We start from the raw sequence: 13,698 nt of genomic DNA on the forward strand, positions 1-13,698 counted from the left end.
GACATCCACCCTCAATCTGCCCTCCCTCAACTTCAAACCATTTCCCCTTGTCCTGCTGTTACAAAGCCTGTGGGCTGCAGAGCTTCTGTGAGCATTTTCAAAACTTAGGGTGTTTGTGACTGGTGCTCAGTGAAGTGCTCTGTGGATGCCTGACTGCTATGGAAGATTACTGTTGTTTTCAGGGAGAAAAAAATCAAGATAAATTCCCAGATGATACTGTTCATAATTTCTTATTTCTGCATCTTTCCAGCTGATAAAATCAGTCAGTAGAAAACAGGCATGTAAAATTAAACAACGAATCAGATGCAATCAATAAAAGGGATTTGATGTAATCAAAGGGCATTTGCATGTTATAACACACTGTCAGTTGTTCAGTATATTTTTATGTTTCCCTTTGGTGTCTGTGTGCTTCTTAGGTGGTCCATATGGATGAGGTGTGTGGGAAGCTTTGAAATGTGGGCCGTTTTTGGTGGGATCCCTTGTTGGGGTGGGTGTTGGAAACTGTGTAGGGTCTGAGTTAAGGTTCAACTTAGGGTTGGGATTTGGAGACAGAGAAACCGCACATCCCCATGTGAGTGGTGCTGGGAAGGGTCTGCCAAAGAAGTTTGATGTGTACCAGAAGCTTTGACTTGTGGCTCCCTCTTTGTAGGATCCCCAGCTAGAGGAGATGTTGGAGCTTTAAGTGGGTAGTTGTTTGAGTTGGTCTCTGTCCAGGTTTACTGTTTGGATAAGGTTTGCTGTTTGGATTCTGGCTAGAGTTTGAAAAAAAAGTGCATTTCTCCCAAACATTGGATCTGGTCACTGTCTGGGTTCAGGGTTAGGGTTTCTAAAGAGAAAGTGTGTATCTGTTGTGTGAGTGGCACTGTCAAAGAAGGTTGAGCTGTACCAGCAGCTCAGATATATGGGCCTTTATTGGTGGGATCCCTGTTTTGGGTGGATGTTGAAGCTAGTCACTGTCTAGTTTTAGGGCTCAGTTAAGATTTTGACTGGTGTGTGGGGATTGCTAGGTCAAGACCTAAACCAGTGATTGAGGAGCAAGTGAGAAGGTGTGGCAGTGCATGATTGGAAGTGGGTAGACCCAGGGGCCGCCCTTCCTCATTCTTACTTAAGGGAGCAGGTTTTCTATTTGGAGGTTGCCCCTTCTAGTGACTTTACTGGCCTTTGGAAAGATGAACCTTAGGTCGTCTTTTGAACTATATCTTTATGAATACCTTCATGAAAATCAAGTGTGTTTCTGTTCTGACAGAAAGCATTATTGCCTTCCCTTACTCTACAGCTTGAGAGAGAGAGAAAGCCCAGAGTGCCTTGTGCGTCAGTGAGATTGGGAAGGATCTGCCAAAGAAAAACAAGGTGTACCAAAGATGCTATTTTGAATTGTAGGTTCCCTAGTTAGGGTAGGAACTTTGCATTTTGGGTCTTGGAGCTACTCACTACCTGGGCTTAGGGTTTGGGTTTGGAGAGAGGAAAAGAACAGAGCCCTTGTATGAGTGGGATTGGGAAGAGTCTGTGAAGGAAACTGAGTTGTGATCCATTTTTGGTGGGATTCCTAGTTAGGTTGTGTGTTGGAGCTGGTTACTGTCCAGGGTGTGAGTTAGGGTTTTGAGAGGGAGGGGTGGTGCAAAGCTTCTTTCAGAGTTTATAGTGTTTTGTTTTGATGTGAGAAATAGAGTTTTAGTTCACATCCCCACCTAGCTATGGTAAAGTCCTCATGTGCATAGATAGCCTTTGCCATCCTGAGGTTTTTGCAGACAGTTTCTCTTACAGGGAACTAAAGCAACTGATCAGAATCTTTGGATAGGTTTTATCTAAAAACTAGTATGTATAACATATGTTATGAGATCATCTTCTGGGTACTCAAGTAATGGCATTGGCATTTCTTTTGCTTATTTTTAAGTCCTTTAACTGGTGGTTTGTTTTTTGTTTTTTTTTTTTAATTTTCCAGGTAATTGTAGTTTTTATGTATTGTTCTCTTTTAAAGGTATAGCGTTTTTGCATTCGGTGCCGACTGTGCAAAAATCTCACATCTTTTTAGTTTTTTAGAAGTGCTTGTGAATATTGGGTCCCTACAGCCACGCCAGGATGTTTTCTGCCACATGTACAGGTCTGGAAAGGCTTTTTGGCTTTGCATTTGGGGTGGAGCATATAATGAACAGGACAGGCTCTTTTTCTGCTGATAGGATAGACTGAGTGGGGGAAACGCTCTGGGCAAATGCTCAGAGACCTTATTGGTTCCTTCCATCTGATGCATGGGGACTTAAATTCACAACGGGGACTGGTGGAGTAGTTTGGGAAGAGAAGAGAGCTTTCAGCTTGCTCAGATTGGCTCTGCAAGTGGCAGGATATATCAGAAGGGCATCTGAAAGTACTTGAAGGGTAAGAGGAATCTTTAAGTTTTGTTGTTGTTGTGTGGGTTGTTTTTGTTTGTTTGGTTGGTTTTGCCTGAGATTCTTGTTTCTGAATGGAAAAACCCATCCATTTTTTCTTTGACACCCTGTAGTACATGCCTGCCATTTAAGGCTCTGAAAGCCTCTGCACAAACAACAACAATCCTGTGTTAGGCAGATGTGTTATTGCTGCAAAATGTGTAGTGTATGGAGTAGCAGTTAATATTGCTCCCAGACAAAGGGATTAAGGTTCACAGGTTGTCTCCTCCACAGTGGAACCACAGCTACTGAAGTGAATGTGACTTTTGCCATTGGCTTTAACAGGGCAAGGTTTTAACCTGCAAGTTAATTATTTTAGAGTGCTTGTTCCTGGCAATTTCCAATTTAGGCTCTTGTTTCTGTGTGATAGTGATTGCATATAATTACAACAAACACTATTAGTACTTGTTTGTTGTTTTCTCACAGAAAAGCTCTTTCTATGCTTTCTAATGCACCTTTTCACAGACTCATTGGTGGAAGCCAATACAGTACTGTTTCCATAATAATACTACTTTATTATTTATGCCAGTTATAAAATGTGAAATTCTGTGCGTAAGTAAAATTGAGCAAATGCAGATGTCTGAATGTTTTTGAACTGTGCATGCAACAAAACAAAGATTTGCTTCAGGAAAGACCACTTGACTTATGCTGGAAACTAATGATTTAACAAAAGAGAGCTAGGCAAATCATTATAAAACGCATGTTGATCTTAGCTAACAAAAGCAAAATTACTGTTAAGCCTCTCTACATTTTCTAACGAGTGTATATCATGCCAGAAGCAATCTGCCCTTCTTCTTGTGGGAAGGGTTGATACATCTTGCTTATCAGACACTGCAAGAGAATTAATTAGTGTAGCAGAATATCTATTATTCCTCCTGTGTTCCTTGAGAACCCTCCCGTGGCTTTAGGATGGTTAGATATGCCCACTTTTCTAACTCAGGAAACTGCCAGCTCCTCTGTGTCCGGTGCTGTGGTACAACTTGGCAGCACTGCTGGCTCAGGATTGCAAAAGTAGCACAAAATAGCAAAAATAGCCCTTGTAACTTACCAAGCTCAGGTCTCAGTGCATGGGCTTCTTGCACTGTATTTCCTTTTCTCTGGCTGCTTTCTTTCAGCTTTAATTTGCGTTGCTTCTGGTGTTGCTTTGTGTAACTCTTGCTGTGCCCATACGTACGTGTTCTACTCTGCTGTTTGGAAAGGCTTCCTGATGTCTGGAAATTATTTCCTTCCTCTATGAACTTGTTTTGTTGAGACCGTTTTTCTTCAATCATCTGCCATGGTTAGTTCCCCAATGCTCACAATTTGATCTTTCAGTTACCTCTGTCTCTCTCTTCCTTCTGCAACCTAGATCTGTGCATTTCCTCTCTCCTCTGACTGCAAACTCCTTTTCTCTCCTCAGTCCCATCTCCATCCACATCATCATGAGACACTGCTGGTACCCACAGCAAGGTCTTCATCAGCTCTTGCCTTGATTACAGCAGCTTCCAGCCGTGCATCTTCCCCAGAACATCATAGTGCAACGGTCTGCACGCTGTATCCTCAAGTGCTGATCTGTGGGATGGAGAAAAGCTTACAGAGCTAGGCTGATGAAATCTTCCACTGTAGGTTCTCTCCAGCTTTGGTTATCCTGTGCTTTGCGCAGTGAAAGATGTGAGCAGGGATTCTTTCATCCCTTTCCTCAGGAGAGTATTTTCTAGCTTCACAGACCTGACTTCTAGGCATTCTTTCCTAAATTCTTCCTTTCCTTGGTCTCCTGTTATTGCTCATTATGTCTATGACATGATATTCTCCACAATGAGTCAGTTAAACCCGCTCTTTTTAACAGCAGGGGAAAATCTCGTTATTACATGATGAAGAAGCCAAAATAACTGTCCTCCTCTTTCATTATGCTTGAAAGAAATCCATATGTCTGAGGGTTTTTCCTCATAAATGATCTCCAGGCTGAGGAAAATCTGAGATCAATTTGTGGTTCTCAGGAAGACCTACTTAGTAATGACATCATGTTGTAACCCAGAATGCTGTTTAGCACTTAGTGCTGAGAGAAGGGATTTTGTCTGTGCTTTGTAGGGGCAAGGATTGGATTCTGGCTCCTCATTTCCAGATTTGGAAATAAAGGAGGCAGGGAAGAAGTCCTACCTCAGCAGCACAACATACCCTTTCTCCCCACTCTTCTTGCAGGAAATTAAATCTGCTAGGTAAGTGCTGAATGGAGGAAGAAGACGACGAACAAAGCAGAGTTCTGCTTGTGAATTAGAAGCAGAGATGATTGTCTTATTTAATTAATATAAAAATAAAATGAAATCAGTAGCTTTTGCTTGATCTCAGTGAAGATCTTCTCGTGGACAGGCCATCAAGCTTCTAGTTGGAAACCATGCTAGCTGAGGTGCTGCTGGAGATCACTTACTCTGACCAGAAGACATTGGTAATTGTAATGTGGAGCACAGCTAGAAGACTGACTGTTCTAGCTGCATGGGCTGAAAAGGATTATGGCATAGTTAATAGTTGTGTTGAACTGCAATACTGAGTCTCGTTTAAGAAAGACAAGTTTAAAGCTCCTAGTCAGGAGGGGCTAGAAGCACTCTTGATCTAATTCATACAGTGTGACTCTTTTGCAGGTACTAACCAACCTTATGCTGAATCAAAGCAGAATACTTGTGGAAAATTATGAATGCCAGCTTTATGATCACATTTCTTACATTTTCTTTCTTTCTTCTTGAAAGCAGCTTTGCTGTTTAGGGGTCAGTGCTTCCTCTGAAAACCTACTGGATGGATTTCCAGAGCTGGTTTGCCTTCCCCGTTGGGATACTGCTATGCTGTACTCTTCAGGCATCTGCCATTCAATTTCCTGCATCTGAAAACTGCACCAGCAATGGTCAAAGAATATCCTTCACCCACTCCTACAAGATTGACCTGCCCACATCCTCCCAGATCAAGGTGGAGGCGGATCCGTTGCAGCACGAAGGCAGCAGTGGGTTGCAGCTAGATCCTGGTGAGGCTGAGGAAAATGAAGAGCAGGATATCATCTTTAGGCACAACATCCATGTGCATGCACCCAAAGGGAGCTGTGAAACTCTGGCCCATGTCAAAGATCTTCTTGAGAGGATGGAGAAGCTAGAGAAAGAAGTTGCAGAGCTGAGAGAAATCTGCAGCCCTCAGAAGTGCTGTGGGGGAAGCCAGGGTATGTAGCAACTGAATTATCTGTTATTATCTTCTACATATAGCCTGTTTTCGGCAGAGAGATGGGGACTGGAATCCTTTTATAAGGGTTTTGAGAGTGAAAAGCTCAAGTCCTGCAGACAGAATAGTGGTTTTGTGATCAGAAAGGAAATCTGAAGCTCCCAAAAATGTGGTAGAAGACACCACTTCTAGAACCAGTGCAGAGGAAATCTCCCCCAGTCATCTCCTAGCAATGGAAGGAAAGAGTTCCTGAGTTTAACATGAGTGAGAGAGAGGATTAAATGGAGGAACTCTGAGGGAGTGGAAGATGGAGGCAATTCTTGTTGCTGTCTTTTCCTTTCTCATTTCTGTCTCCAGAATTTTGCATTTGTTGAGAACTGCTATTTTTGTTTCCTCCTCAATACCTGTCTAAAAGAAGAGCAATTCCTGGTGATGTTTTTCTGGCAGTCACTTGCTCTATGAAATTTAGCTGCTTAGCACATGGGAGTAATGAACTTTCCATTTTCGTAATAACAGTGATGATAAGTGGCGAGCTTAAATTACAACTCAGCTTAGAGGCTGTGGAAAGCCTTCTAATTGATTGGTGTGTTTGTGGATTTCTGCATTCCTGCTGATTCCAGACAAATGCACTGGAACAGACAAGAGGGAGCAGGACCCTCCTTGGACCAGGGGCATGTGGGCCATGGGATCTTCAGCTCTTCTTCAGCCCATATATAGTCATAGTTTCCCTTTAATGACCTTGAATGCACTTTCTCATTGATCTGTTCCTCAGTTTATTTCCTTTTTTCTCTGTGCATCACCCTTGCTGTTGTGCCGCTGCTCTGGCCAGGTGTCACGCATTGCAGCAGTCACGGGATGTTCCTCTATGAGACCTGCAGCTGTAAGTGTGCAGAGGGCTGGGAGGGCAGTGACTGCTCCCGCCCCACCTGCCCCAACCTCTGCAGTGGCCACGGGCGCTGTGATGGCGGGAGGTGTATCTGTGATGAGCCTTATTTCAGTGAGGACTGCAGCCAGCAGCTCTGTCCTGAGAACTGCAGCGGCAATGGGATCTGTGACACAGCTAAAGGGGTCTGCATGTGCTATGAGGAGTTCATCGGAGAGGACTGCAGCGAGAAGCGATGTCCCGGGGACTGCAGTGGCAATGGGTTCTGTGACACAGGAGAGTGCTACTGCCATGAGGGGTTCTTTGGCCCTGACTGCTCCCAGGGTAAGATATGCTTGTGAGTTATTGCTCCCTTCTTACTTTCATTTTGCATTTCCCTTTTCTCTCTTGAGGAAGCGCTGGGCAAGCCAGGCCTGGAATCATCTAAGTCCCCTCTGAGTTCCTGTTGGGATTGTACTCAGGGATGGCTGTGAGTGCCCCATGTCTTCAAGAATTGCCTGGAAAATGTTTCTGGATCGAGAAAATAGGAAAACACAGGTTAAGGCAGAGCTAGCACAAAGGTGTGGCTAGTGGCTGAAGGAGAGAGCATAACAATGTGCAGATCCTGTAATTAAAGATGGAACTTTAAATCTGTTTCGTGAGATAATAAAAGGTGAAATTATGGCTGCTGTATGTGTGCTGCTTGCTGATAAGGTAGTTGATTTGATAAAAACTTGTTAGATGAAAGATGCGTAAAGCCTTTAAGTAACCATCCTTTGAAAGCAAGAGCTTTAGGAAACTCTTACAATACTCTATTATGAGGCAGAAGGATTTGCCTGAGAAAGTGGACTGAGCTCACCTTGAAGCGTGCATCCAGCAGTCTCTGCTTAATGCTGGATGGCTTGGTATATATTCTGAAAAACCTATAATCTCCCTATACCCACAAGCTGATACTCCAGGCCTTAACACTCAACCTTTTGCCCTGAAAGCCACCTTGCTTTCTGTGCTTAGTCTAATCTTTCACAGCTGCTCAGAAAGGCGAGGTAAGTAACAACCACACACTGAGCAGCGGCTGGTGCTCAGTAGGGGTTTGCAGTGACCTTACTGGCAAGTCTTTAATGCTCCCTGTCATCCCTCACCTCTCAGACTCGACCTGTCTGCTTAGAGACTCACAGTTTATACAGCCTACTAGCTCAAATTCTTCACTGAAACAAGAGCTGCACATGGAAGTTTCACTCCTGCTACCCATTCTGCACTACTCATTTTTCTTTATGGCTGCAGCACTCTCCTGTCCTTTCAGCATACTGGCATTTGCAGCTCAGGCCAGCACTTTACAGAGGTAGCAAGCAGAGAACTGTTTCCCAGTGCAGCCTCTCTAAGAGGCTGGCTGGGTCCAGCCTTGGGTCATCTTCCTTACACAGCACCTGCAGCTGTTTTATAGGCTGTGAAAGGGGCCTCTATTCTGAGTATACAAGTGAGCAAGCACTGCAGAGCTAATATATACTGCACAATCCATTTTGCTGCTGTTCCTAAGAGATAGGCTTTCACTCCCAGTTAAAAATTGTTTTAAGTCCACAATCAAATGTTTCTTGTGTCAGCACCTGTAGCCAAGCTGTTCCCATTGTATAGCTGCCAAATTGCCTTTTCTCCTTTTCTGTTCCATTGGATTAGATTTTTGTAAGCTGGGACTTAAATTGAGCACTGTTATTTTTGTTTGTTTGTTTTTAATGTATCTCAGATAATGAAAAAGCATCTTGTTGTATGTTGCCATGGTAACCAGCATGTCTGATCATCTAGTACTTATTACCAAGCATGCAACAGTATAATTAGTACCTTGCAATACCTTGCAAAGGAAAGTTGATGAGAAGGGCATGCTGAACAGCAGATACTGACTTGTGCTCTTTCTCCAGTTTCGATTTACTGGCTGCTCAAAGATAGTGTTGTGGGGGTATTTGTAGATGAATAAAGCAGAAATTTCAAATGAAAATATCCTTAGAAGTTTTTTGGGTATCTCAGCATGACATGGATCTAATGAGGCACTCTATGTTTTGATGCTATAATCGGAAAAATGGGAAAGAAAACAAGGCAGAGCTGGCTACTCTCAGCAGAATAAGATTCCTGACAAGTCTGGTGAGTCATCACTGAATGTATGAATGTGCTGTTCAGTGCCTGCTCATGTATTCCATTAGTCTGCTTCTCGAGGAGCAGCTACCTGATGGAGAGGGACTGATGAGCACGAGCAGAGCCCAAGAAGGACTTGTGGGGTGGCCCACAGCCACCGGTCGTCCTAGTTCACCTCAGAGTGAATTAGTAGGGTCTGTGGGACCCCTTTTGCTTCAGGCCAGGAGTTTCCCTTTCCATCTCCTGGACTTGGTACTCTCCAGGAGTTACTTTCCACTCCATAAAAGGAATAATAAAATAGTAACTTTTTCACTTAGATTGACAAGGAGGTGAATGTTTGCTTTGCAGATGGACTCTGAATAGGCTTGTGTCTCTGCAGAGCCTAGTGGTCTCAGTTTGCACTTCTTAGTGGAACTATAGCTGTCCATATGCAGAGGACTTCTGTCCTTGATAGCCTTTTCATCCATTCACAGAGCAACAAGTTGTCTTCTGCTGCAGCCCACTAAAATAGAATCCTTTTGACTTCACTGAGTCCTGGACCAGATTGTAATCCATCATCCTCACTGCAGTGTTTTTGTTTTTCTTCTAGTGCTTTCTCCTCAGAACTTGCAGCTGCTGAATGCTACAGAGGATTCCATGGCTGTCAGCTGGGATCAAATGATTGATGTGGATAATTACCTCATCAGCTATTACCCAGTGGGGCACGAGACACTGGAGAAACAAGTCCGTGTGCCCAAAGAGCAGCTCAGCTGTGAGATTACGGGTCTCCGTCCTAGCACCACATACAATGTTACACTTCGACATGTGAAGGAGGGGATTGCCAGTGAGCCCATTCATCTAGAAGCAAGTACAGGTAGGAATGGACAGTCCTTTCTTTCAGAGTTAAAATCTGTAGGTCTTTCATGTTAGATTTAAGCAAACAGAGTAAACGGTTTGGCTTTGCAAGCTTGGAGCTGCATCCTGTCTGAATGCAGTACCTCTTTCTGATCCCTATCTCAGTTTTTTGCTATTGTTTTCTTCTGGAGAATCTGCTTATAGATCTGTATTTCTGGAACTGAATGCATTGCAAATTTCCTGTGTCTCCTTTTATCTTTTCTAAATCTGGCTGGCATAGATACTTCTGTATTCCAGGGAATCAATGATGTTGCCCACTGCAGGAAGCATACCAAAAGCCAGCATGTTATTAAGAGTAGTGCACTGTTTGACTGGATGAAGGAGGGACTTTAAAGTAGAGAGGGCATCTTCTCTAAGTGTCACTTACCAGGCATGCCTTCAGTAGCAAACTTTCATCATAGTCTCTCCTCCTAGGACTTAATGAATCAGATGCTACTGAGAACAGCAAGCTGGATGTGGAAAGACTGAATCTGAAGCAGACTCTCTATAACTCAATGCCATTTTAGTAGTAGCTGGTAGCATCCTATCCGCCTGCACTTGGAAAAACATGGGAAAGTCGGGTTATTTTGACATTTTTTCTTAGCTCTAGCATAACAGGTTGGGAGCTGAGAGCCAGAGAACTCTTGAATCAGAGTGTTATCGTGGATGAAACGACTCCTATTGAAATAGTGGTTGTGTCACACTCACTTAAATCTTAAGTTTGGCTGAGGAAAATGGCTTAGGTCTCAGAGTAGTCATCTGAGAAGGGAGAAGTTCTGTTTAGCAACTTCCTATCTTATATTCACCTTTCGATGCTTGTGCTGCTTTTTCCTGGCATGCTTTTCTGTCCTTCCCAGTCCCATCTGCACTCAGTGCCGTCTGGGTGACGGAGGAGATGGAGTATTCCCTGGAAGTAGAGTGGGAGAACCCACCAACAGATGTGGATTTTTACAAGCTGAAATTCAGATCCCTGGTAGATATGGATGAGAAGCAGGTCATGGTACCCAAAAGCAGTGACCCCAAGAGCAGACACATCATGACTGGTGAGTACTTGTGACTACTCCATAATGGGAGAGGTGGTACAAGTGGTTCGTTTTTGTCATAGTTCTGGGATGATTCTTCTCTCTTGTGTTCTCCTTCACCTTGAGGCTGCTGTATGCCAAGATGAGATCTGCTGGGAGTCCTTCAACAGGGAGAAATTTTCTATGCACTGTGGATAGCAGCTTTCAAGAGAGACAGCTTTAATTCTATCCTTGTTACAAAATAAAGTATATTCTTCTATTTCAGAACTGGAAATACCAATGTTACAGAAATTCTCACTATAGTTAATATGGACTCTAATGACAAGACTGGACCAAGAATGCTTCCAAGGCATTCTCAAGACAAGAGGAAGTTTAGATAGATATCTACATTTTTAAATGCTTCTCTGCTACAAACCTAGAACTGGGGAGACTAAACAAAAAAGCTTTCTTTAAGAAAAATTACCTTCTGATTACAGGCCTAAAACCTGGCATGGAATATGAGGTTACTGTCATACCTGTGAAAGATGATACAGAGGGTAAACCATCCTCAGTGAGTGGCAGGACAGGTAGGTGGAATGTTTCTTTTATGGTAATGGTTTTACTACAGGTTTTGAGGACAATTTTGTCGAGGTCACAATGTGAAAGGTACTCAGTTCACTGTTTCTTCATGCATACTGCTGTCAGGGCTGCTATTACCTCATTTAAGCTCGTCTCTGTTGTTTATTAAACACTAAACCTAGCCCTTGATTTTAAACTTACTTTATTCTTAATCTGAAATGAGCTCAGGAGGTTCTGCTGGTTCCTGAGTTCCCTAACCAGATGATTGACAAGATGACCTCACTGAATCCATGTACCCATGATTTCCAGTCTGGGTATGGCTGCTGCTGATGACTGCTTTGCAGCTGTTAGCTGCTAGTGATTTGTTTGGCCCCTTAGCCTAGGAACAGTAAGGAAGAGGCTAAGTTCTTCTTCCTTCCTGTATTCCCTGGCTCCAGCATCATTTTTCTGTTTATTAGACTGTGAACTGAACAGTAGAGGATGCTGAATGTGTGGTTAAATAGGTCTGGAAAACCTGTCGGTTCATTGTGCTTCAGGCTCTTCAAAAATATGGCAAAACATTTTTGAGCTATTCATTGTATTACAAAAGGAATCTTGAAGAAATTTCAGTTTCTCATGCCGTGAGAAGTATTGTAGTGGTTTAATTTGTATGGAGTTTCCTAATCCTGCATTTCAAAATGCTGTTCTCAGGAATTGATAGCCCAACCAATGTGGTGACAGATCGAGTGACAGAGGACACAGCCACTGTCTCATGGAATAAAGTTCAGGCTCCTATAGACAGGTACATGGTGAGATACACCTCGGCTGATGGAGACACCAAGGAAACAGAGGTAGGCAGTGAAAACAGCATCATCACCTTATTGAATCTGAAGCCAGGCATGGAATATACCATCCATATCTGGGCAGAGAAGGGACCCCACAGGAGCAAGAAAGCCAACACCAAAGCTCTGACAGGTAAGTTGCAGTGGCAGCAGGAGTAAACTGGGTCTGAATTTCAAACATCTTTATTAATTTTACTTGTTTCAGTACAGCTTCTGTATTGCGTAAGTTTAAGAAGTCAAAAAATTCATTTAATTCTTATCAGTGTGACTGATAGCTCTCCAGCTTAGCAGAAGGTTCTTTGAGTCCTGCTGTGTGGAGACACAGTGGCTTGGCATCAGTTTTGTCAGTATAGAGGATGGTTAAACACAACGAAAACTAAAGCCTTAGAACTATGATACATTAAAAATGTCTTAAAAGTACCATCAACCACCTCCAAGCTGTTCTTGTGACTCTTGTGACCTTGCCCAGTAGTAAAGTGAGATCATACGAGTGTTGCAGAGTCAATCGTGGCAGTGTTTGTTAAAAAGGAAAAATGAAATATTCATGGCATAAGGTAAAAATTGTGTGGGGAATCAAATCTCCTTAACAGGACAGTCACGTGATAGGGATCCTCAGTTGTAAGGGCATGTGAGCAGCATCTGCAGCTCTTTTGGGAAACCTCTCAAAGCACTGCTTTGCTCAGTTTTTATAATCAAGCCTGATGTATTCTCACGTGGCTGTGCAGGAGCAGATTCTATTGACTACTTACAAATGTCTGTATGCATACAAGCTCTTTCCAGATCTTTGGGCTCAGAATAATTTCCCAAAGCTCATCTGTTTTTCAAAATACATGTTAGTCTAATAAAATATACTGCCTCTGCCTATAAAACTTGTATTGGCTGTATCTTTAGACCATTGTGATTACCACAGTGCTATGCTGAAACTTCTAACAAAGAGTTTTACTTACAGAGATTGACAGCCCAACTAAGCTGTTGACTGACCAAGTGACAGAGAATGCAATCACAGTTTCCTGGAACAAAGTCCAGGCTTTAATAGACAGATACAGATTGAATTACACTTCGGCTGATGGGGATACAGAGGAGAGAGAAGTGGAGAAAGACAAGAATATCACCACCTTGGCAGGACTGAAGCCAGGCATGGAGTATGTTATTCACATCTGGGCAGAAAAGGGAGAACAACAGAGCAAGAAGACCAGCGCTGAGGCTGTGACAGGTAAGAGGGCAGTAGGTTGAGAGTATAAGCTACAGCCTGGTTTTGCCTTAACATTGAATAAGTCTATCATTTTTGTGACAGAGGGAAATTCAAGCTTAGGAGATACAATCTTTGGGTTAATGCATCTTGCTGTGAAGCCCATTCAACTTTATCACAGAGAGATCATAATTACCAGTATGTACTACAGATAGGCTGCATGGTGATTACTAATTGTGTGTTAGTGGTCTTCATCTGTGAAAATGATGCCATTCCATTCTAGCATGAATCATGTATTTATCTAGTCTTATTTCATTTGTTGGTTTATCCTTTTTCAAGGGTTAAGTAAATGCTCAGTTCCTTTTTGCAGATAGGCAACTTGAAGTGCAGAGTAACAGCATGCAAGATATATTACTTTTTTTTTTCTTGCAACAGCATAATTCATCCAAGTTCCTTGGTTGTTCTTACCATTTTGTTCTCTCTTCTGTGGTCAGTCCTGGTAAGGATGATATAGTGCTGTGCCTGTCGTTGGCTTATAGCATTGTGAAGATGAGTGTATCCATTATAAGCAGTTGTAAGCATTTACAAGACCCATGCTCTAAGTCAGGGACTTGCTGAAGAGAAATGAGTAAAAAAGTACCTGGGTCTCTTA

General features: G+C 42.9%; 1 protein-coding gene across 1 annotated transcript; it reads left to right on the forward strand.

Moving 5' to 3' along the window:
* The first annotated feature begins 6 nt into the window (after positions 1-6).
* On the forward strand, positions 7-13,113 carry TNN (tenascin N). Its single transcript, XM_031554837.1, has 7 exons — positions 7-5,601; positions 6,430-6,807; positions 9,173-9,436; positions 10,314-10,499; positions 10,955-11,044; positions 11,727-11,990; positions 12,807-13,113. Exons 1-7 carry the CDS (start codon positions 5,190-5,192, stop codon positions 13,088-13,090), a joined length of 1,878 nt encoding a protein of 625 aa, XP_031410697.1. The 5' UTR covers positions 7-5,189; the 3' UTR covers positions 13,091-13,113.
* The last annotated feature ends 585 nt before the right edge of the window (positions 13,114-13,698 follow it).

This window comes from Meleagris gallopavo, chromosome 10, assembly GCF_000146605.3.
Source record: "Meleagris gallopavo isolate NT-WF06-2002-E0010 breed Aviagen turkey brand Nicholas breeding stock chromosome 10, Turkey_5.1, whole genome shotgun sequence".
In the NCBI taxonomy this organism is placed as follows: domain Eukaryota; kingdom Metazoa; phylum Chordata; class Aves; order Galliformes; family Phasianidae; genus Meleagris; species Meleagris gallopavo.